General features: G+C 51.8%; 6 protein-coding genes across 6 annotated transcripts; 1 reads left to right on the top strand and 5 right to left on the bottom strand.

Annotated features, from left to right (window-relative positions):
* Nucleotides 1–447: 447 nt before the first annotated feature.
* On the bottom strand, nt 448–3,888 carry Z517_02628 (uncharacterized protein; the record flags this gene model as incomplete). The annotated part of the gene is made up of 2 exons (XM_013431737.1): nt 448–1,459; nt 1,508–3,888. 2 exons carry the CDS (start codon nt 3,886–3,888, stop codon nt 448–450), a joined length of 3,393 nt encoding a protein of 1,130 aa, XP_013287191.1.
* Nucleotides 3,889–5,680: 1,792 nt separating this feature from the next.
* Z517_02627 (40S ribosomal protein S13) lies at nt 5,681–6,453 on the bottom strand (the record flags this gene model as incomplete). The annotated part of the gene is made up of 4 exons (XM_013431736.1): nt 5,681–5,854; nt 5,937–5,983; nt 6,138–6,170; nt 6,252–6,453. The coding sequence occupies 4 exons, from the start codon at nt 6,451–6,453 to the stop codon at nt 5,681–5,683; spliced, it is 456 nt and encodes a 151-aa protein (XP_013287190.1).
* A 904-nt stretch (nt 6,454–7,357) lies between these two features.
* Nucleotides 7,358–8,129, bottom strand: Z517_02626 (uncharacterized protein; the record flags this gene model as incomplete). The annotated part of the gene is made up of 2 exons (XM_013431735.1): nt 7,358–7,907; nt 7,990–8,129. 2 exons carry the CDS (start codon nt 8,127–8,129, stop codon nt 7,358–7,360), a joined length of 690 nt encoding a protein of 229 aa, XP_013287189.1.
* A 3,454-nt stretch (nt 8,130–11,583) lies between these two features.
* Nucleotides 11,584–12,642, top strand: Z517_02625 (uncharacterized protein; the record flags this gene model as incomplete). The annotated part of the gene is made up of 2 exons (XM_013431734.1): nt 11,584–11,743; nt 11,888–12,642. The coding sequence occupies 2 exons, from the start codon at nt 11,584–11,586 to the stop codon at nt 12,640–12,642; spliced, it is 915 nt and encodes a 304-aa protein (XP_013287188.1).
* Nucleotides 12,643–15,066: 2,424 nt separating this feature from the next.
* Nucleotides 15,067–19,566, bottom strand: Z517_02624 (uncharacterized protein; the record flags this gene model as incomplete). The annotated part of the gene is made up of 2 exons (XM_013431733.1): nt 15,067–19,337; nt 19,404–19,566. 2 exons carry the CDS (start codon nt 19,564–19,566, stop codon nt 15,067–15,069), a joined length of 4,434 nt encoding a protein of 1,477 aa, XP_013287187.1.
* A 908-nt stretch (nt 19,567–20,474) lies between these two features.
* Z517_02623 (uncharacterized protein) lies at nt 20,475–21,980 on the bottom strand (the record flags this gene model as incomplete). Its single annotated transcript, XM_013431732.1, has 1 exon — nt 20,475–21,980. One exon carries the CDS (start codon nt 21,978–21,980, stop codon nt 20,475–20,477), a length of 1,506 nt encoding a protein of 501 aa, XP_013287186.1.
* Between the last annotated feature and the right edge of the window lie 914 nt (nt 21,981–22,894).

Below are 22,894 nucleotides of genomic sequence, written 5' to 3'. Positions count from 1 at the left end.
GAGCAGGCAAATTTTTAATCCGCAAAAAAACCAAACTTCAGCCTTACGACCCAGCCTTCAGCCTTGCGACTCGCGGATTTTGGTGCGATTCAGGCAAAGTGGTGCCAGATAACTCAAATGCTACATGCATTGAACGATGACACTGGTGCATCGTCCACCAAAGGCAGACTCAATCTCACCCATGGCCATGCGCCACTCGGTAAGCTAATGGAGTGCCGTATAGTTGGAGGCTCTCGGATCCATCGCCGCCTTTCCTTGTTTAATGATACTACAAAGAAATTCATTTGATCATTACTGTGTTCTCTGAGGACTCAAGTTTAGAGGGTTAATATACCTGATTTACTAGTGAATACAATAGCGAAGGGATCGCCCGGAGAATGTGGCCCAGGGAATGGGAATAGCGTAAGCGAAGCCGAGGCATGCAGTCCAACAACAACCCTTCCTATATCATCTTCTGTTCCGGAAAGACCTCGCGCCCCAATCAGGGGCTTTGGTTCGTTTGCTTCTGAGGATCCTTTTCTTTGCCGTAGCTTCCTCATTCTTTGAGTCTGTGATCTCGCCATCAACCGGAGCATCAATAGTGTGTCTGACAATGTCATCGCCGGCACCCAGTCCCTGGAGCTCGTCTTCATCCATCTCACTGAGCTCTTCACTCATTTCGCGTAACACTTCTGGTCCTGTCCAGCGTTCTTCAAAGATGGTTGTGCCTTCTGGATCAAATTGAGCAACGTACCAAGGAATGCCGCCCTCGGATTGGAGACTTTGAGAGTGGCCTTCCAAACTCATGGGAGGTGTAGGTGGCTCCACTTGTTGTACTTGTTCCGCGGCCGCAATTCCGTTTGTATGGGACTCATGCCTAAATCCATTCGTGGACGCTGGCGGGGTATTTGCCGAGACCAGGTGAGATGCCATCTCGAGACTGTTATGCTTGAGCGAATCGTCTTGTGCGGCAGACCTTGCTGCGTTTTTGAGCGTTTTCTCAACACGACTGAATTCTTGCACAGTAGTTGTAACATCGACCATTTCAACACCGGCCTCTGCTGGACTAGCGATCCCAACCTCGTGTTTCAGTTCGACTGAATCAATGACCGGGGTTTCCGCAGACTGTGCCAACGAGCCTCGTCGGGAGAGGAGGGCTTCATCCATCTCCCTAATCTGCTCAGCGTATGGTCGCCCGTGCAGTTCAGCTTCTTTTCGAGTAGCATCTTCGATCATTGGTTCAATACCCTTGACAATTCGTCTTGCGAGCGTACGTCGGTCCCGGTCTTCAGGTTTCATGTCTTCAGCTCGGCCACTAACCAGGGAGATCAATTCTGAAATGCTTCCTGCGCTGTTGCCGAACTGCGAATTGATCACCTGCACCACATCATTGGAAAAGCTTGCTATCGAGGTATGCTCTTTCCTGAGGACCTTGCTTTTCAATTCGAGAAGACCAGGACGGAACAGACCTCTGTCAAGTCTAGAGTTTGTTAGCATCGAAGCTGGTGCGATGAGATAGTAGACTTACTTGAGTGCTTTCTCAATGATGGGCTCTAGGAGGTGTGCGACAGGGAAGTAGACGATGTCGACGACTTCCTTCAACAGACGGGCCTCTTCCAGCTTTGAGGCTTCGCGTTCTTTGATCAAATTGCATAGCTGCACGATCCGATCCATATCCTTTGCCAACCTCTCGGCAAACTCAATACGACGCTCCAGTCGCGCACGACCAGCCGCACCTTGAGCCTTGTAATCGCGTCGTGTCACCTCGAAAGAGCTGAATGTATCCATCTGTAACTGTAATCGCTTCAGAAGGGCAGCGCCTCTGCGAGCTTCGCGTTTCAGAGTCCAGTATTTACAAATTTCAGAAACATACTCCTTCTTCTTCTGCACAGTGAACCTTACCAGAGACTCCTCGATGGACTTAAGAATGACCTCAGGGATAACAGGAGCACCTGAAGGAAGCCGCCAGACCGTCTTCTGCTTTTGTCCCTTCTTGTTAGTCAGAGTCACTTTCAGATGGCCCTTGTCTGTGGCAGGCGGATCTTGGATATCATGAATCGCCAAGGCAGATGCACGACTGTCTGCCCAAATTTGCCCACGAAAATGTTCTTTGAAATACTTGACCGCCTCTTCATACGCTTTGTCAGTGTGGTGCTGGCGTTTCCAGTCACTGGGCGTGTGCTTGTGGCAATATGCCTTGAGCTGCGACGGTTCCATCAGGGTATTCTGTCCACCACCGGTCTTCATTTGCAAGAAAAGTCCAGCTTGGCGAGCACAAGTTAGATGAAATGGCTCGTAACAACGGCCGTCACTGCACTGAATGCTCGCCCCCATCTCCTGTTTGCAGATGTAGCAAGTGAGTTTCCAACGACTGGTGGGAACCTTCTCAACATCGGTAATAGGTTCCATCAACGATGGGTTGCCAATTGTGACTTCCGGGATCCAGAAGGCACAGAACAAATGTGCCCATTTTGAATTGTTGGTTTGCTTGAAAGCGCCGCCCTCATTGGGGCAGAAGATGCAGCTCGGTCGAGAGTTTCCCACAAGTTGGCATTTCCTGCACAACCACTGTCCTTCGGGGATATAGGGCACACCATAGCACTCTTGATGCACGGCGAGATCACAGCCGTCGCAGAACACTATCGCATTGGCATTCTCACAGTCTCCGTCGTCGCATATGGCGCATTTGCTGTCAGGCTCTTCTCCGGCAGGCTCACCATTCACTGCAGCAGCGGAACTCGACCGTGGCCGCTGAGTCTGTGGCGCCTTGGGATTGGGTTTCGGTATTCTCTTTTCTAAAGCATGCCATTCTTTTTCGATCTTGGTCATTGTAATCTCGAAAATGGCGGGCTTGATAATCTGAACGCCGTCTTTGGTCCTCCCTTTATTGAAAGCCTCGAGCCACTTGACATCTTGTTCATCCATATCATACTCGACTCGTCCGACGCCCGTACTGCCAATAGCAGAATTCTCTCCGTGCGTCATGAGGTCCGGACTGAGATCGAGGTCTTCTTCCGCCGATCCTTCCATCTGTCTTATCAGCGTCCGTTCTGGCCGCAGGAAGATCTCACTCTCCTGATACCCAACATTTGCCATTGACTTGTCCACGAAGTCAACTTGGGCAATATCCTTGTTTAATTCATAGGATAAGAATGGATCAAGTTCTCGATATGAGGGTTTGGGTAAGGTCAGTCGTTCTCGCGGATTTGGTCCTGGCATAGGCACGAATCTGGGGACTTCGGGAGTCAGAAGAGCATTGACCATCGAATTCTGGGTACGATGTGGCCTTCCAGGTCGTCGCTTCAAAGGTGTGGAAATTCCGAGAGCAGGACTTTCGCCCTCCGTCGGTGTCAGAGCGCCTTGGCTAGATCCATCAACTGTAGACTTTTTCACCAGTCCGTCTATTTCTTCCGAAGGTAACACAGCAAAGTCCGCATCCAGGTCGAGATCAGGATGGAACTCTTCCCACCCTCGTTCTTCTCGAGGCTTGTACCCATCTCCATGTGTCACGGCGGCGGAGGCCGCGGCTGCTGTACTGTATCGGGGTCGTGCGCCGCCTCTGTTTCTACTTCTGGCTGAGTATCGGGGTGTGGATATCATCGTCTTCTTGGGGTTGCGACTTTGTCTCGTGCGCGTACGCGGAAGCGCGTATTCTTCGTCTGCGTTAGGTGTCCTCGTGGTAGAAGGGGTGCTCTCGTGATCAACATGTCTACCGCCGCCTCCTCGACCTCCTGGTGTCCATTTAAGGGAGGGCTGGGCCCGGCGCGACGTGCGGATGCGTTTCGAGGGAGGCTCTGCGTCTTGGAAATCCGCGAGATCTTCCTCGTCCGAATTGTTGAAGTCCTTTGACACCTTCTTGACTTCTCTCCGCGGACGTGTTCTTGCCTGCACAGATCTCAGAGGCCCCATCCTGGGCGCACAGTGGACGGCAGTCGACGCGACTGGTTGTGATCAAGCCGCAACTAGGAGGCGCAGGCAGGCTTCGGGTCGTTTTCGCGTGTGTGAGTAGCCATTCAGTCTGATTACGACAGCGCTAGTGGAACGCGCAAGTAGTAGTATGTATAATGAGGTCGGCCTGGGGCAATGTATGATGTCCTGGAGGATGTCCCGTAGTCACAGTGTGTTGAGGTGCTTTTTGAGTGTCGTCGCTTCAAGATGGCGATCTCCCAGTCGATTCGGTTAAGCGCGACTCGCAGGCCCGACAGTTTGGATCCACAAAGGGCTTGGCATCGTATCTGCGGGATGCAATTGCCCTGCGCATCCAGAGTTCGCCATTTTCTTAAGAACACTGGCAGTTACGGTTCACTCATTTCGTTTTCTGCCGCTTCCCTGATGAATGCCATTGAAGAGTGAGTATGATGTCTTTCCAACCTGTCTACGTCTCCACTGTTCTGTTATCAGTCCGTCTGTGGTTGCATGCATGCTTACAAAGATGAACTGTAATATCAGGAACCGCCCTGGACGACGAGGAAACGATCCCCGAGGTGCGAACTCCCACCAGCAGCGACAGTCTACTTCCGCCTCTGCAGCATCTAGAGATGGTAGTTCTAGCACATATCAAAGCAGAAGAGGTGGAAAGGCAGGCTCAAACCTGAGCAGGTCCTCTGACAATATTCAAAACGGTTCCACGACAACCCTCCCACCACAAGATGATCATGTGCCCATCGCAGGTTTCAATTCCGACGTTGTCGAGGCAATGTTGAAGCAAGGTTACGAGGCTAAGGCGCCTCTTTACAAGTTGGACACAAAAGCGCAACCCGCAAACCCGCAGAGCCCATGGGGCGCCAAGCGTAAGGAGAGTCCCGCTCCTGAGAAGATAACTATTAACTCTTGGAAGCTGGAGCCATGTCTGGCGGAAAGGACTTTTGGCTTGACCTGCGCAGGCAGGTTTCTGCCTTGCAACAGACGGGCGGGATCAGTCAGGGCGGCTGAGACTAGAATGCTGTTGCGGTGGTCTCTGTCACGCACGGTTCAGCGGCATCACGGAGGCGTTTTTCTGGTGCATTCACGATACCCCAGGTGCTCGGTACATTCTGTCAGCATCACTTGAACTCCACATGTACATTTGCGGTAAAGCGATGTCCCGGTTATTGTGTTCAACTGCATGTATCATAGCTCTGGTTTACCATGAGCGGTTCTGCATTGTATGCATGTTGTATGTTGGATGCCGTTCAAAATCAAATGGTATTGTCTGGTGGGCTGGCATGTCCTTACGCTGTCCGATGGCGAATCTTCTCATGCGTTGCCCGCCTCATTCAAGAACTGTCGGGCCCAACTTCGCAGACACTGCTTGGCCTGCTGAGAAACTGTGATTGGTTAATTCGTAATATGAAGCACAAAGTTGGAAGGTCGGGTCAACAGAGGTCTAATGAAGTGAAAAGACGTGAAATTGTACCATGAGCCAGGTGTGTAATCAGGCAGCTGACGCTGGATCTATTACACTGGATCAGACATCGGCACGATTGGTTGATCGACGAGCTCTGCTACAAAACCCTTTCACCTCCAAGCCCTCTTGCGCGTGTCTCGTCTTAGCTTTTCGAGGCCTCGTGAGGAAGCTCTCGCAATGACCCCCAATCCAGATCCCTGAGTGTGTTTGCTAATACACTGCAATCCGTTGAAGAGTTTTAGCAGCGCCACTTGTCCTCTTGACTTCCTTCGATAGATTTTCACTTCCATGATCCCCGTCCTCGCCTTGCTAAGACTATGCCACCATGGTGCTTGCCGTGGCGCTCTCGTATTTCCAGTTTGGTTGGAGGACACCGACAGTCTTGTAGTATCTGCTCAGACGGTGGATTCTAGACTCGATCAAGATGAGTCGAAATTTGGAGTCCTTGTCCTTTCGGTTGCGCTCAAGGTGCTTGCGGACGGCGACAGCCTGTGGAAATAAATGATCCAGATTAGCCAAGTTCATGGCAGGACAAATGGTCCAGTCGGCGCTTGTGTTGAGGTATACACACCTTTTTGATCAAGAAGTAGAGGTCCTCGGGTATTTCTGGTGCCAGGCCTGTATAGTGTCACTCTGTCAGTCTCACAGGACCAATTTCAGAGGCAATGTTGAGGGTAATGTTCCCAAAGATGGGTAGTGATAATTTGAGCCGACGGCTTCTTTATTTTCTTCTTCGTTTCTCACACCGAGGTTAATCGAGGTGCGTGCATACCGTTCGACTTCAGGATTCTCAGAATCTTGTTACCTGCAAGCACAAAATCAGTCAATTGCAGCCGCGCAACCAGCCACGATAGGCCACCGGAGATGAATCTTGTAGAAAACTAACCAGTGACGACTTTGACTTGCGCGACACCATGGCTATCTCTCAGCACAACACCGATTTGCGACGGAGTCGCACCCTTCCGTGCGAGTTTGCAGATGTTGTCAACCACAGTCTCCGGGGTGGATTTGAACCAGGTGGGCACAGAGCGCGAGTAGGGGATCGCCGAGGCGCTGATGCCTTTGCCTTTGCTGTGAAGACGACCCATGTTGACTGTGTATTGAGAGCTGTCGCAGTGGAAGAGGGAACGACTTGGATCTGAAGAAAGTTGTACAGTGCAGGTTTGCAGATGCACTGGCTCCGAGTTGTGTGGTGGGCCCGCCAAGACCTGCGAAATCTTGGCGGCTATAAGTCAAGTTTGCTGAACTGGGTCTCCGAATCTCATATTATCTCCCATCATTGACTTGGAAAGTTTTCACAGGAGTTGTTACAGTATATTCGAGTACTGTGACTATCATCTGATGCAGTCCTTGACCCTCTGGAACCAATCATCGCGTGCCTCAACATGAACACCGAAGGCGACCCTACTCATTGGTGTCGCTGAGCAATCTCAAGGTACGTTGTAAAGTTGATTTCACACCGTCTCTACAAGCTTGCATGATGACAAACACTTTGAATTTCTATAATTTCTGGTACCTCTTATGTCAGAAGAGAAGCCCAGCAGGGTTCTCTTCGATGATCTAAATGGACTTCTGATTTCTCAAATCCTCTACACTGCCTACTGCATTTTCGCTCTTTGATCAAGAATGGGAACTAATATTATGCAAGCAGGGTTTGTCTAGGAATTCTCTGATGATCCAGCCTGCAAAAGGAAGGACGGGGCTTACCACAGGCGATGATGGTGTCACAATCTCCCGCTATTCGAGGTCGCAAGAGGTAGCCTTGCGCAGTCACCAGCACTCATGTTCGCCTCATTCCATGTTCATTTGAAACGTTGTTGTTTTTTCCACACGTAATACTAGATTCTTTCTCATGCCATACGTAAATAGCTGGAGGGTATCAGATTTTATATTCCAAAACCAAGATGACCATTCCTGCCGGACTCCAACCCAAGCATAAATGTGTAAACATCGATCGACACTATGCGACCTAGACCTCAAAGTTGCTTTTGATCACGATGTGCCTCCCATCTCAGTGTCGACATCGACGTTTCTGGCTCCTTCTCCCTCTCTCGCCTCTCCCTCGTCCTTGACTCCGTTGACAGCAGGCTCTTCTGTTACCGATGCGGCTTGCGGCGCAGCATCCTCTGCAGTTGGCTGGGGAGGTTGCTGCTGTTCTGCACTAGCGTCGATGGCTTCATTCATGGTAATCTCGGGTTGTATGCGGGGAGGCTCTTGTGACGGGATGGACGTGGGCTCTGGTTGCGCCGATGGTGATCGACGCGGAGATGCAGGTGCTGGCGCAGGTTCAGATTCAGGCGCTGGTGCGGGTTCAGATTCAGGCGCTGGTGCGGGTTCAGATTCAGGCGCTGGTGCGGGTTCAGGTACTGGCGCCGATGCTGGTGCTGGCGCGGCGGCCGACGTGTCTGCCGGCTCTTGTGGTTTGGGATCTTCGAACTTGTACAGAAATCGTTCGCGAATATTTGTCCTGTCCGTGTTCCCTTCGTATAGTATGGACTGGTGGATCAGGCATTCTCCCAGCCACTGGAGGGGGAACTCTGCTCTGTTGCGCAAACACGAATTAGCTACTGTACATGTCCAGCGCAGAGGTTGTCATCCATGCAGGGACATCGCAATGCACGTACTCAGCGTTCAAGCTCTCTGTGATGGCCTTCTTTAAGAACGGCGCGATTCGTGCGTTTAGGTAGTCCCTCAGCGGGACTTGTTGTCTGTTGCTGGCGGTGTTCACTACCACCGAGGGAGGATTAAGCGCCGCATTCGACATCCCGACCAGTTTTCCGTGCTCGACAGGAGGTGGTTAGAGAAAGTATCTCTAGAGATCTTGTCGCCAAACTGGACCACCCAAATCAACATCTGGGGTATTCAACCAATCATGGTGAGTAAATGCTGGAAAGATGGAATGGCCCTCAATGACCACGTCACGTGCAGGCACATCAATTGCATTCTCTTTTTCGTTCTCAGTTTCGTTTTGCAACCTCTCTTACGGAATTGCGCAACAATAACAAAGAGGTCTAACAAGATACCAATATGTGGCGGTAGAGGTGTTGTGTGCCGTCTCGACTACCAGGGAAATGCGCTAGGGAACAAGGTAGAGGTGTAGTTGCGATCACAACCACCCTTATCCATTGATCCAAGTTCCGTCTCGCGGTTCAGAGACAAGAACATTATTTGCCGCACCCCGATCGACAAATCAATACCACCCAGGCCACAACTCAATTGCAATACCAACTTAACATAACGTGGAAATCTATGACTAGGTGCATCAGCTCTTCGATGCGAAGGGGCCGAGATAGCAATCTCGACACACTCAGTCGAGATACTTGCCAGCTCGGAGGCCTATCTCAAAACAATGAGGCAAGTCTCAAAATAAGAAATGGGATTGTGTAATGCAACTAAGGTGGCTATAAAGGATGAGGCAACAGCTTCGACAAACGAACTCAACCGGACACAGGGCGATGGGATCCTGCCAATACCAGACGTTCAAGAAGTAGTCAAGAAATAGTCATCTTCAAGGGAGGGCGGTCACTGTCGGCCTGACAGTCAGTGAAGGCTTTCTGTGGGAGTGTGTCCAGGGACAGGAGACAATCCATCTTCGAAACTCTTGATAGATATGCCAATGTCGTCTCTGACCAGCCAATAACATGACGAAGAGGACAGATGAAACCAGTCACTCGACATGCACCATCAGCCACGTGCGACGACCTTCTTGTCTGGACTCCCGGGTGCACTGCGCGCAATCATGCATGGCCCAAATCAGTGATCTCACAGAGTCAAGCTGCGTCCCACCAAATTCCCACGAGCAAATCCTTGGAAGGGATCCTCTAGACGGCGGCGCGCCCAAAAGTAAAGCCGACGATCCTCCCTTGTCGATGAGGAGCCATTGAGGTCTCTTGCAAGTCTTCGGACCCAGAACCTGAGGCCTTCATTACCTTTGACGGCTAAGGAGACCCACAAAACATTGATTGTATCGGCGACATAGGACGATAGATTCAGATGGGGCAGAACTTGCCTTTAGCTGTAGGTGCCTCGAAATGGGCGATGAATTTCCTCTTTCTCTTAGATCGAGCCAGGTCCAGAGGTAGCATCACTGCCACGTGTAAAGGTAAGACTGGAAGGCAGGCGAAGCGACGACTAATTACCCGCGATCTGCTGCTCGGTAGGGCCATTCTTCATCGAGTTGAAGAGCCGGATACATGCCGTGAGCGGGACAATGGACAGCACCTGACGAAGAATTGATGCAGCGAGAACTAAGATGACGAGATTAGCGCAATGATGAGTGCATGTAACTGCTCACTAAAAGTGAGGCGAATATTTGTTTAGCTTCCCGAGGTCAGAGAAGGAGAGCTCTCGTACGGCGCAACGTGGCTCTGCACATCTGCCCAACTTCCGTCATTGTTGCGTTGGCGTGTTTTGGCAGATCCGATCCGATACTCGCAACAAGTAGCGGTCAGAAAGACAGCGGCGCCGCCTATATAAGAGTAACCCGTCGCGCAGAGGATTTGGGCGAAGGTGGAAGTCAGCGGAGAAGTGATATAGCGAGGACGGAAAGGTCATCGTGACTCCGGCGCCCATGGAGTTGAGCTATGGGTGTGTTTCGGAGAAGTCCTTCTCTTTTCAAACGTTCGCTTCGCAATTTCAGGCCAGGATTGCCTTCCTTCGACATCAACTGCGTTCCGCCCCATGGGTGAGTTGGGTTGATTCGGAGCCAGTCGCGATAGGCAAGGCTGCGATGTCGCAAAGGATCCATTTATTCGCCGTGCCATTGTTGGACGCCCGGCCACGAGGCAGTTGTGATTGAGATTTAAGATGCTGAGGATGGTTGGTCGGATGGGTGAGGATGGCGAAGCGTCACCCCCGGGACTTTCGAAGCTTAGGCGTCATATGGCACCTGATTCGGCGGTTCGTTGAGCCCCCAACACCGCTTTGGGCCTCCCTATTCGACCTCGGGCGCCCACGACGGCAAGTTCGCTGATTTGCGGACTGCCCGGAAGCCGCATCCACTCTCGTCTATCAAAAAGTCCCAAAGCCCGCTGATCGAACCACGCTATGGCTTCCTCAGGAGCAAGTATCGAGGGATGCGCGCCATTTTGATTCTGCCAATACCTCCTGCAACCTTTGAGATTGTCGGGCGGGAAAAAAGGACATCAATTTTCGGCATGCTGCAGGGGCGCGGAGACTGCGCTGCAGCTTGCCGAAGACTGCGAACTCCCAGTTGAGAACTGATGGGGGGCATTTAATCTTGTCAAGCAGCAACCCAAACACACCCAAGACATGGCTGGGCTAACCTGAACAGCACTGGATTGCTGCACGAGAGACAGGATTCTCCCACTTGTTCCCACCCCTACTGATTGTTACCTGCATCTCGTCCCTACCCTTTTACGCCTGCATCCACCTGGGCCGCTCGACGGAGCCTAGCCTGCTGCATAGCTTGTCAAGAGTTTGCAGCTTTAGCAGAAGAATGGGCAAGGACCCAGACCTCATCAGGCGCAGTCTGAGCGAACAAAGGCAAGGCGGGCTCCGCGACTCATGGCGCCAGCCAGCAACAGCACCACTTGACCAACCCGGGCTGACCAGCATCCAGCATCTAGCATCTGTCGAAAACTGAATTACCACCGAACCTCCCTTACGCCGTACGGGAACCTTCCCTCAGACATGCTACTCCGTACTCTAATTCCCTTGCTCTCACGCGCAGATGGCCACCTCCCGGCCACTCACAACGCGCCGTTGCATGTCTTGCAGCTGCGGCCAACATTGGTCGACCCGCGGCTCCTGATCATCTGCCACTGACAATCGCTAGACTACTCAAAGCCCAAGTTGCTCTTCCCAAAATAATGGCTAACTTGGAATGATGCCCCTTCTGCGCCTGGCTCACTGGCCTCGAGGCAGAGGGACCACCAGACCACCAAGGCCTTCTGTCCCAGCGTCCTGGAATTTTTGTTCTGCCTTATTGCTTGAATGGGTGACCAATCTACAACTCTTAAAAGGTCTCTTACAACCTCCGGGCCAAAGTCACCCACTGACTTTGTCCTTTCCGCTCTCTGTACACCCTCAGTCGGGGTCCAGCGCAATTCTGCTCTAACACTCGGGATTTGGATGAACAGTGCGCGCTGCGGAACCAATCCTCCCTATATGCCGGTCACTATTGCGCCGCTTGATGACAGTCACATGCATCCCGTCCCTTGCAAAACTCAGCTTGCGCTCCGCCCTCACCCTTCCCAATGTCCAATTTGTTCAACCAACCATGGACAATTTCGGAGCAAATCGTCTTGTTGACCAACATTATTCAGAGTGCTGGGCAGGATGTACCGTCATTTTTGGTGCGCGCCATCGAAAATGGCAATATACAACCCAGATGGGACGATGTTGCACTGCCAGCAGGTATGTAGACCTCAAGAAGGAAGAGAAATGCTGCCTGCCGCGAACTCGACAAGATGGTCGCCGGGAAACCCCCTTTCAAACTGGCATTCACTGTCCCCCCTGCCTGGTCGCGAAATCCATAGTCATGCGCTGACCCTCGTGTAGGCCGCACTCCTAACGCATGCCACCAAATGTACAATTTCTTGCGTAGTCAATACCGCCCCTTCCCAACGACGGGAGTGCCAGGCTTCCCTCAGCAACAACTTGCGCCGCATCCTCCGGAGGTGAGGGCAGTGTCGGAACCAGATTTGGCCCCGTCAACACAACGACCCATTCAGCCTCGTCCTCCTCGTTCGACAGACTCGCCTATTCCTCCGACAACAAATGGGGAACCGTTCCGGATCTTGCGCACCTTCATTCAACCTGAGCCGCCGGGGGAAAAGCGCAGGAAACGAGGTCGTCCGACGAAAGAAGAAGTGGAAGAACGCGATCGCAAGCTTGCAGAGGCTGGGCAGACTTACGAGCCGAAGAGGAGGCCAGCAAAGAAATCGAGACCGTCTGAAACGCCCAGCTCGCTTTCCGAAGCTGTTGCCACAACATCACCCTTTATGCAGACTCCGCGCTTGCAGCAGCTTACACCTAGGGAAGAAACATCGAGCGGAAAAAGACGGTCAAAACGCCAGCGTGACGAGGGAGAGTCAACGCGTCCGGCTCTTTCTAGGTCTCCTGGAGACGATTCGGGTGACGGAAGGAGTACAGACGCGGCCCAGAGCCCTTCTGATCGACTTCTTGCGAGACCAGAACGTGCTCAACCAACTACCTCCGTTGCTCGAGATGTACAGCAGATATCGAGCCCACATCTTGAGCCACAACCAGGTACGCAGCAGGACAATCAACCCTCGGGCCCTCAGTCTGCCTAATTGTCGCATACGATGAAGCTATACCGACACATAGCCATTGATACACGCCCATGTCTTCCTACTTTTTCCCATATCCATCTTCGAACCCTATGTACGACGAACACCCAGACATTTTCACACCATGAGCTACGACTATAGAAAGCGGCAGATACATGTGTACATGATACCCATGCGCAGTACGAACGGACAGGAGTGGCTTAATTCTCTGTGTGTGCGATTTCGAATCCGACCTGTTTTCCTCATCCGGACGCCTGGTTGCCAAAATTCTTTTCTATTCATTCTTATGTATTTATATAATCGGGGAGCGCAACAAAGATCTGCTGGCCAGACTGAGTATATTTGATACGCGAGAAAAGGCAGGGAGCAAGAGTAGGACGAATACTCAATGATGGACGCGCCGTGCAGGCATCAAGAAAACATAATTGATAATAACAACGTTTTGATACACCTGGCGCACCAGGCAGGGCATGTTGAGCAAGACCACGAAAGGATCACGACTGTGGGAGTTTGTCAATTTCTCATTTGTGGAGCACCATAGAGGGCATGTTGGGGGTCGTTGTCCCGTTGACTTTTATATGTTATATCCTGACTGGGGTTCTTGGAGTCTGCCGTCACCGGGACCTCGAATTCACATACAGGACATTTGTATCGTCTTTGGATGGAGAGGGTAGCTAAGCAGACGAAGTGATCGTTTCGATGAGGACAAGGAGCAAATCTCTTTGCTGCGAGTCCCCTACCCGTCTTCGAAGCTCAGTACCTACGAGGTATTCTTCTTCTACCAGCATTTAGGTCCTCGACCAGGGGTAGTCGAGGGGAGGGCCCTAGATCTCTTTGCCCAATTTAAACAAATCCTCCGTAGCGACGCCTGTTTCAGCAACCGAGGATTGCGCACTCTCTGGCCTTTGATGGTGCCGGTCCACTTTTCTCCCTGAAACTTGCATGTCAGACATGCGGCGTGACTTTTCTAGAAGAAACGGTGCGCGCTACGCCTGGGACCGGGGTCTTTTAGGAGGAAGAAGGAGGGGACCTCGTTTGATTAATTTACTTACTTACCTGGTAGTTGGTATCTAGTAGTCAACAAGAGGAAAAATAAGAAGAAAAAAAGTGGGGACAGGCGGGAGACGAGAATGAGAAGCTCAAAAGGTGAGAGATGAAAGAAGAAAGAAGAGAGGGAAAGAGGAAGGTGGTGGAGGGAGAGTCTCATGATTTGGACTCATGTTTGATGGCTGGGTCAATGTGCACCTCTTCAATGAACATGACCCTCGAGTACATACACATACATACACATACATATACAGGCGCGGTGCGAAAGGTGAGTTAGTCGGTGCTTACTGGGGATGTATGTCTGTACTCGTACTAGCGAGAGAAAGGGAGGGAGAAAGCGATTTCATCCAAGTCCCCTACCAGGTAGTTACTCGTGTAAGCGGACTCTGGGTAGTGTATCCAGGATGGCTGGCTGGCTTTCGTCGCGGTGTTCTGTCTGGGTCGGATTCGGGGTCAGGCTCCATGGGGGATCTCTACGGGAGGGTTTTACAATGTCTTCAAGGTAGAGACCTGGGTAGGTAGGTAGGTAGGTATACATGCACATACATCGAGCATACGTCTCGTTCGACGTAGAGATCAACCAACCCGGAGAGCCTCAATCGTCAACGCCCACTAACGACGAAGAACCAGCGAAAGGGGGAAAATGGGGAGGAAAAGAGCAAGGGACAAAAGAAAGAGAAGGGCAAGAACCCGGTATCCTTATTCGTCTCTTATCCATGGTAGTAGGAGATGTGGAAGATGGAAAGAGAACAAGGAGAGGATCGCCGATGCATTGAGAGCGACAGTGCTTGGAAAAGAAAAGAGAAAGTCACAAAAGAGGAAAGAATCAAGAACCCTCTCCATAGAACTATTAATGGTCGAAAGGGAAAGATGAAGGGTGGTGGTGGTGGTGGTGGTGGTGATGGAAGAGAACAGAAAAGACCAACAAACACAGACAGTACTCGAGATGGGATAAAGGCAGAGCAGCGTCGAAGTTCTACTCGTAGTGATACAGTACCGCAGTAGAAGACGGACAGACAACAGGTAGGTAGGTGTATTGTCATCCCTCAGTTACATCTCATGAGGCGCAGAGTATATGCACATACCCACCACTAATGAGCCCATCTACATCTGAGGACATGGAATGAGGAAAAATTGAAAAAAGACAGTCGGTTGTAGAAACGACACAAATAAAAGTATATCTAGATCAAGATCCAGACATGTAGCTTTTCATGCCCAATAATATATAAATCGTTCAGTGCCTGTTCATCTGGCAGTTGTCCCAGTATATTCCCTCCCTCAGGGGCGTCCGCTACCAGCGTTATGGGCGTCGAGCTGCCTCACCAGCATGCAGTGTATAAGGACAACAAATGCAAACCCATTGCACGGTCATGCTCAGGTTCAATCATCGTATAGCCCTTCGTCGTCCCCCTCAACACCATCCACAAATCCATCTGTCAATGCTTCTGGAGCCAACTCCCTCATTTTGCCTTTGCCCTTGTTTTCGACAGATGTCCCTGTTCCATTCATCGTCGCACTTCCGTTCATATGGGTCGGTCTCATGCTGAACCCAAAGTCAGAATTGTCTGCGTCGGACGAGTTGCCAGAGTCGGGATTGCCGATCCGTGGTACAGTCTTGTTAGATTGTAAGAGATGGGTCGGAGAAATCAGCGGTGGCGTGTGATTCGAGTTCAACGTGTTGACCTCCTTCTGTTTGCCCTTGCCCTTGTCCTTGAGCTGCAGCGGAGGGGCTCGAGTTTGGTCCTTTGCAAGAGGTTCCGGTCTTGCTTGAGGAGTCGGCTGTGGCGCTGGTGGGGAACGTAGAGGCAAAGTCGAAGGATCACGGCCCTTCTCGCCGTTGGTGGACGGTGTCACAGTGATGTCTTGTTCCTCGAACAGCTTGCGGATCCTCTCAAAATGTTCCAGTTCTTTCTTGCTCACACTACCCACCAACTCGTTCTGAGCTGCCATGAAATCTTCTTCGCCTACAACGACCTGTACATCCTCCTCAGTGGCCAAATGATCGAAGAAGTACCCGGTGCTGATGTCTTCACCACGGGCCTTACTGATCTGTTGCACCTTCTCGTCCACGGATCGCGTCTTCCGCGTAATCGCCTTGAGCATGGCATCACTGCACAATGCATAGAGGTCCGCACCGGTATAGGTGAAAGGCAACCGGCGTGCGACGCTCAAGAGGTCGACATCTGGAGCCAGGGTAAAGTTTCTTGTTAGCGCTTTCAATATCGTAACCTGCTGGTCGTGCGAGTCGGCCACACCGAGATATAGCATCTTGTCGAACCGGCCCGGTCGGAGAAGTGCTGGGTCGAGAAGGTCTGGTCTGTTCGTTGCGCCGATAACAAAGACACCGCCGCCGTTTGACGTTGATTTAGAGTCCCCGTCTTCATCCCCTCCGCCGCCACTTGACATTCCATCGAGCTCGGCAAGGAGCTGGGATACAATCCGATCCATAACACCACCGCTGTCACCTTGGTTTCCACGTTTTGGTGCCACCGAATCCAGCTCATCGAAAAAGACCACACACGGACGAGCATCCCTAGCACGTTGGAAAACCCGGCGGACATTAGCTTCCGATTCACCAATATACATATTCAGCAACTCAGGGCCTTTGACGCTGAAGAAGTTGAGACTGAACTCGGTAGCAATTGCCTTTGCCAGCAAAGTCTTCCCGGTTCCTGGAGGTCCGTAAAACAAGATACCTGACCGCTTTCGGATGCCATTGGCAAATAGTTCGGGATGGGTGAGAGGCAAAGAAATTGTTTCCATAATGGCGTCCTTCTGCGACGAGAGCCCTCCGACATCTTGCCACGTGACGGTTGGGATCTTGGGAGCTCCGATGGCATCCGAGAAACTCGATCGTGCAGCGGCAATGGCGCGAGTGAAGTCACTAGGGAGTAGATGCGTGGCTGTTTGGCCTCCAGAGATGGAAATGTCGGAAATATCACAGCTTTGGGACTCTGCCAGTGACAACAGACGAGTCGACCGTGCAAGCAAAGCTCGATTCACGACATCGAGCAGGTCACCAGCCACCAACGCCGCGGTCTGAAGAGCAATTGATTTCAGATTGACAGTGGGCGACAGCGGTGTTGAGAGAGAAACGCACGCGTTGCGAAGGATGAGTTCTCTGGCTTTTTCATCTGGTGCTGTTACCTCCAGTTCATGAGAGAATAGACTGCGGATTCCGGCAGGAATGTCATCGATTTTGGAGGTGGTCGCGATTAGCACACGAGACTCTGAAATGATCTCCTGTAACACAGGCACCATTCTATCCGCAGTCAGAGCATCAATGTGCTGGATGAGCAAGGCTGTCTGTTGAGCACCCCCTGTGAGTGCCCGTTCAGCTCTGGTACGTAGCAATGCTTCGGTCTTGGTATCACCACCTCCTGTGGTAGAGGCATTCTCAGACAACAGATCGTGTGCGGAAATGGGAAAGACGTGTACGCCGATAGCTGAGCACGCAGATTCCGCAATGTACGATTTGCCGATTTGTCGTTGGGTAGAGTATAACAATATGACAAGGGGTGGAAGCCCCAGACTGATAGCACGGTTGCTGACCGCAGCGGAGATCAACCCAGACAAACGTGTCTCTAATGGAAGTTTGTCCAGGGACGGTATATCTGTTGCCGTAGGAACGTGGTCGACTCGGTGTACGTTCTGCTGTGGCAGTTTACTGATGCCAATCCAGTAACGGGTCCAGATCTCTGTGAGGTGTGAGACTGATTGGATGGTTGTGCCACTTTGGGAGGCCCTTGTTTGTAGACTGTCAAGGGTCACAGCTCCGCCCCATATGCCTTGCTCCTCTTCGGTTTGAGTGCCCGCCTGTTCAGTGTGGATTTGTTGCACAGAAAACCATGCAATGGCAAATCGCGAGTTGCCCACGGTCTCGGGAGTGTTGAGTCGTTTGATGGTCTCATCTTCACTCGGCGTCTCATCTGAACCTGCTTGAGACGTGAGAGCCTTCGCCAACTCCTGGTCTATCGGCACCGCAATGAGATCACCTTTCTTTAGAACGCGCTTTTTGCTTTGGAGGTGATATTGCAGGGATGAGAATAAAGTGGGCTGGAAAGCGGGATTCGTCGTCGTCGGGTCGGCGATCTTCGACAGAACGACCTCCTTCGCAATTGGCGGGGATTTGAACGTACTGGACCGTGGTGGATGGATTGATTTGAGATCGTGCCGGGGAGGTGTAGGCAAAGCTCCGAGCTTGACGTACTGTGCATTCGCGAGATTGGCCAAAAGGACGGGAGAAAGATAGACCACTGGTGAGAACGGCAACAGGAGGTCCCTCTGCGAAAAGCTCGACCTCCGATCACCGGTCTTGTCAACAGCGTAACGTGGCTGCAAATTTGCCAGCCCCGAAAGACCAAACACCTTGACCGTTCGCCAGTCAGACTCTTCTTCTACAAATCCACCGAGACCTCGAAGGGCCGAGTGCGGGAACCCTTGAGCGCTCACATTTCTGGCGACCTCTATTCGAACCCAATCGCCGGAAAAACACCCAATTTTGGCAAGCGTGCTGGTGTCAATAAAGACAAATGACTCCTCATCATCCTCGAGACTGGGCTGAGGGTGCATCAGCTCTATCGGAACTTTGCGAAGGAGGGCCTCGGTGCGGAACACCTTGCCCGGGCGGCTGCCACCCCTTGCCGTCACAGACGTGAAGCTCGAGTAGAGGGAGCCGGGGGTATGCGTGCCTGTAGCTCTTTTCCCACCAGGTCTTGGAGTTGCTGCAGTCATGGCCGATAACGTTCCAGCCTGTTGTGGTGGCAGCCCAGGTGCGCTAAGCGAAATCATATCGTCCATCGAGTCGGAATCTTCGTCGCTTTCCTCATGGGCTGAGTCAGTACCCGATTCTTCGTCAGACAAGTCATCGTCGTCGTCTGATCCTGTTTCCGTCTGTCTATCCTCGGCCGCCGAATAAAACTGATCATTCGAGGTGTCCTCGGCGGTATCTTCCAGCGACTCTTCGATTATCGGTTGAACGGGTGCCAATTTCGAAAGAGCCTTCTCTTGTGACGAACCTGTCTGAATCAGAACGATCTTGGTCTTTGCAGAGATCTTTCCTTGAGACACCGGCTCACATTCGACCACAATGGCGGGAGGTGGTCGAACATGAGTGATGGGATGGGCCGGCAGTGGTAGAGGAAAGACATCTCCAGAATGAACCACAGGTAATTGAGAAAGCGCATCTCGGACAAGCGATGCTAGTCGACCGGTAATTGGAGGCACATTCTGCAACACACCATTGGGCGTCGAGGACTTCCTGTCAACCTTCACATGCCTTCCATATTGAAAACCTCCACCAAACTTGGCCTGGATGTCATCGATTTTCTCAAGCATGCCCTTCTCAACGGAAACATAGATGGTTTCTAGTGTAAGAGGTCTCGTGGTGATTGTCCGAATCTCGATTGACTTGGGAACATGCCCCGGATGTCGATCTCGGTCGATTGTCGCGTAGGTCTTGAGGATCGATTGACACGCAGAGGAGTTTGGGGAAAGCTTGATGATGTCGGCCTGTTCCAAGCCGTCTGTCGAAGATTGTGGCTCGCGGAGTTTTACTGGGAGAATAGTCCATGTAGAATCTTGCAGCTCGGTATGGAGAGGGGACGAAGGAGTGAGGGCAATGAACAGGTTGTTCGTCGAGTTATGTGCATCTATAGATCCTCGTCAGCATGCTCCTTCGTATCAGCTTGGGAGGACTCGAAGTGAGTCCGTCATACCATTAGTACCGCCCGTCAATTTCGACCAAAGTCCCTGGGATATCAGGGCAGCATGGGTCTTGACTGTGTCGTCAAATGCCAGTCGAACGCTTAGCGGTTTCCGTTCAACTTCACGCCGCCGGCGTTTCTTAGGATGCTCGAATTCATGTTCGAGACTGTCCATGTCCACTCAATCAACAACAGGGGAAGATTGAATGTCCATGCGCAACAGAGGGGTCTTGAGGGGATGGTCCGATTCTCTTCCTCAAAGTATGAACATGGCAGCTGTAAGAGTGGGCAGAGTTTGAGGGTCAAATAAATTGACTTGGAGAGCCGTGACTGGGGCGCCGGCAATGATCATCAGCCACTGGCCACTGAATTGCATGCCGAGGTTCAAAGACTGAGATTCCGAATCTAGAAAATTAGGAGCAGTTTGTCGGGTTTGCCTCTCTTCACACCTCACGTCTCTCCTTGACCCTACGGCCGATTCACTTCCCTCGTAGCAGTTTGAAAATGAGGACAAGATGTTGTCTCTACGAGGCGACCGCTTCGAAGCCCAGCTAGTCCACCCTCCTGCGCCTTTTCTCCGGACGGCAGTTGGCTGACCCGGGAACTTGCACAAGGACTGACCAACGGGCATGGACATACCCTCGTCTCTAAGCCGCTTCCATCAGGCATCTGCGCCTCCAGACCTGTAACCTCTTTGCGGAGGTGGCGCTCCCCCAACCTATGACTTGTGTGCGTTTGGACCTCCGCCAAAACTGTCGGCAGCCTCTATTGGACCCTCCACAACTATGTAGACAAGGGCATCGGCTCCTCCGGGACTGGCACTCTGCTGAGGAAACGTCTATTACAACAAGAGAAGAAAAAAGCGCTAATAGTTTGAGAGCAACAGGCTCGGTGCACGGGATATTCGCCGGTCTACCACTAATCAAATACCCATGGTCATAACCACCCACCAAGTAACATCAACTCGTCTTCAACCTGCTGCCGCCGAGCTACCTGTCTTGGACTCCTTTTCTCGCTCACCAAGGAAAAGGAATGAATTACATCCTTCTCGCGAAAGGTACATACTTTAAGACCAGCCCTGTCTCAGTGATGTTTGGGATTCGCGTTGATTCCGAAGATGGAATCCACCAACTCGCCACTTCGAGTGGATAGAATTGACAACAGAGAATCAGACAAACCGTGCGTGGCCTCATTGCATCCTTGCAGCCAAATATTCATGCCATCCTGCACAGATGCGCGATTCAACTTCAAAGCGTAGTTACGTCCTGGTTGCCAGTGCCCATCCGATCTCGAATTGATATCCTGACAAGCTCTAAGCATATCGACATGCGCATCACGCTGATAGCCAGTGGCCAACACGACGGCATCGACCGACAGCTTCTCTTCACCGTTTACGTTCAACGGGTTGAGGTCGGACAGGACCAGCTCGACCCGTTTGTTAGGTCCATCAGTCACCACTGCCGAGATTTCCCTCAATGGCAAAATCTGATGCTGCCACAGACGTTTGTCTGGTTGCTTGATTCCCTGGAGATAAAGATCGTCGTAAAGCTTCTCAATCAGTTCGAGCCGCACAACACTGTAATTGGTGGCCTTGTTCCTCTTCACATTCTCAGCCCGTATATCTTCTGGTTGGTCGAAGAAAGTATCGACTGCTTCTGGATTGAAGACTTCATTGACAAATGGTGAGTCATCACTTGGCCGGAGCGCAGAGTCTCGAATGATGAGCCTGGTTGTGGCGTTGGGATAGCGGTGATGGAGATCATTGAAGACCTCGGCAGCACTTTGGCCGCCACCCACGACAGCAATGCTGTAATTCTGGTCCCTGTCTGGCAACACCCGGCTGATTCTCGTGTTGTATTCAGATGAGTGCAGAATACGATCATGGTAGGGTGGAAATAGCGCCGGCCTCGCAGGTCGCCCGCCCACCGCTATCACGACGTTTCGGCCTAGGAAGCTCATAGTCCTGCCGGTGGCGAGGTTCCGTGACACTACCTCGAAGCAGTCGTATTTGTCTGTCCCAGACAGTCTGCGTGGGAGGATCGATTCCACCTCTTGACTATATTCGACCACGTGCTCGAAGTGGCGTGCTGCCCACTGCAGATAGTCGTCAAACTCCAGCCGAGACGGCAAGAAGGTGCCCAAGTTGGAGAACTGCACCAGTCGATCGTGTTCCTTGAGATAGTTCAAAAAAGTGAACTGGCTTGTGGGGTTTCGCAGGGTGGCAAGATCTTTGATGAATGAAATTTGCATCTTTGCGCCGGGAAGCAGCATTCCCGCATGCCATTTGAACGTCTGCTGTCTTTCCAAGAAGCGGACGGTGGGAGTGGCGACCTCAGGGTTGGCTGCTTTTTGAGCGCGCAGCGAATCATGGAGCGCGACCGCAATGGCGAGAGAGGCTGGCCCAAAGCCCACGCATACAAGGTCGTTGACCTCTCCTGGAGCAGCAGAATAGAAGCCAGGGGCAGTGAGGTCTGTGCGCTGCCCGTTGCTCAAAGACTCAGAAGTCCAGCCATTGACGCTGTTCGTGGGGCTCGCCGGGTCTGAGTGATGGTCGTGTCCATTGGTACTGGACCAAATCCCCGGCGCCATGAGAAAGGAGGTCGAGTACAACTAGCAATACAATGTAAGGTGAGGTACCTGGGGGGAGATCAAGTTCCAGACAATGACAGAAAGAAAAGCAGATCGGGTTGTGCGACAGCTTTCTCGAGAGAGGAAAGCAATGGCATTTGAAGCTAGGAATAGATGCTAGATCATAGATCAATCAAGTACTCGGTGTGTATAATTGAGTAACGACTAGGGGAAGAGGGGCTCACCAGGCTCTCTGTATTTGTGCAGGTGGCAAGGTTGAAGCCATCAAGACATCGACGCGGAATCGTCCGGTAATAATGAATTACCCTGCGGTGACTAGCAGCTGGTGGCAGCTGTTGTCCCTCCACTGTGTCTAGTCAATGACCCGATCATCCACCCAGCAGCCACTGGTCGATGCGATGAGATGGAGATGGTATTGGAGGATCGTGGTGGGCAATGAAACACACATGCATCCAAACATCCTTGTCCATGAATACGTCACGCCATCTCTTCCCCCTGTTGCCCTGGCCCCAAGTGCATCAGATCCGATTGCGGAGGAAAAATTTTATCTGATAATCGGGGAGATTATCTGATAATCTTTTGTCACGGCATGATGTCGGAGTCTGGCCTGGACCACTTAGTTTGGATTGTCGCAGGTGGAGGGACCGTGAGGGACCGTTAGGGCCCAGGCGATGTGGACAAAAGCCCCGCTGTTTCTCTCATAGCGACCGTGGCATACATCAGACGAGGCTTTGAGCATGAAACTAATTTTTTTTTCTTTCTCCTGTGACTTTAAGCGGACCAGGTTGGTCGAGTGGACCGAGTATTCGATTGACAGTGATGCATGAAGAGCCGCTTGGCTGTGCCCGCATTGACGTTGACAAGAGGATGGTAGAGGTGCAGCTTTGCCTGCGATGAGCATGAGGGGCTCCGTT

Source organism: Fonsecaea pedrosoi, assembly GCF_000835455.1.
Source record: "Fonsecaea pedrosoi CBS 271.37 unplaced genomic scaffold supercont1.2, whole genome shotgun sequence".
Classification (NCBI taxonomy): Eukaryota; Fungi; Ascomycota; class Eurotiomycetes; order Chaetothyriales; family Herpotrichiellaceae; genus Fonsecaea; species Fonsecaea pedrosoi.
Note: the sequence above shows the minus strand (reverse complement) of the source record. Positions and strands in the feature narration are given on the sequence as shown.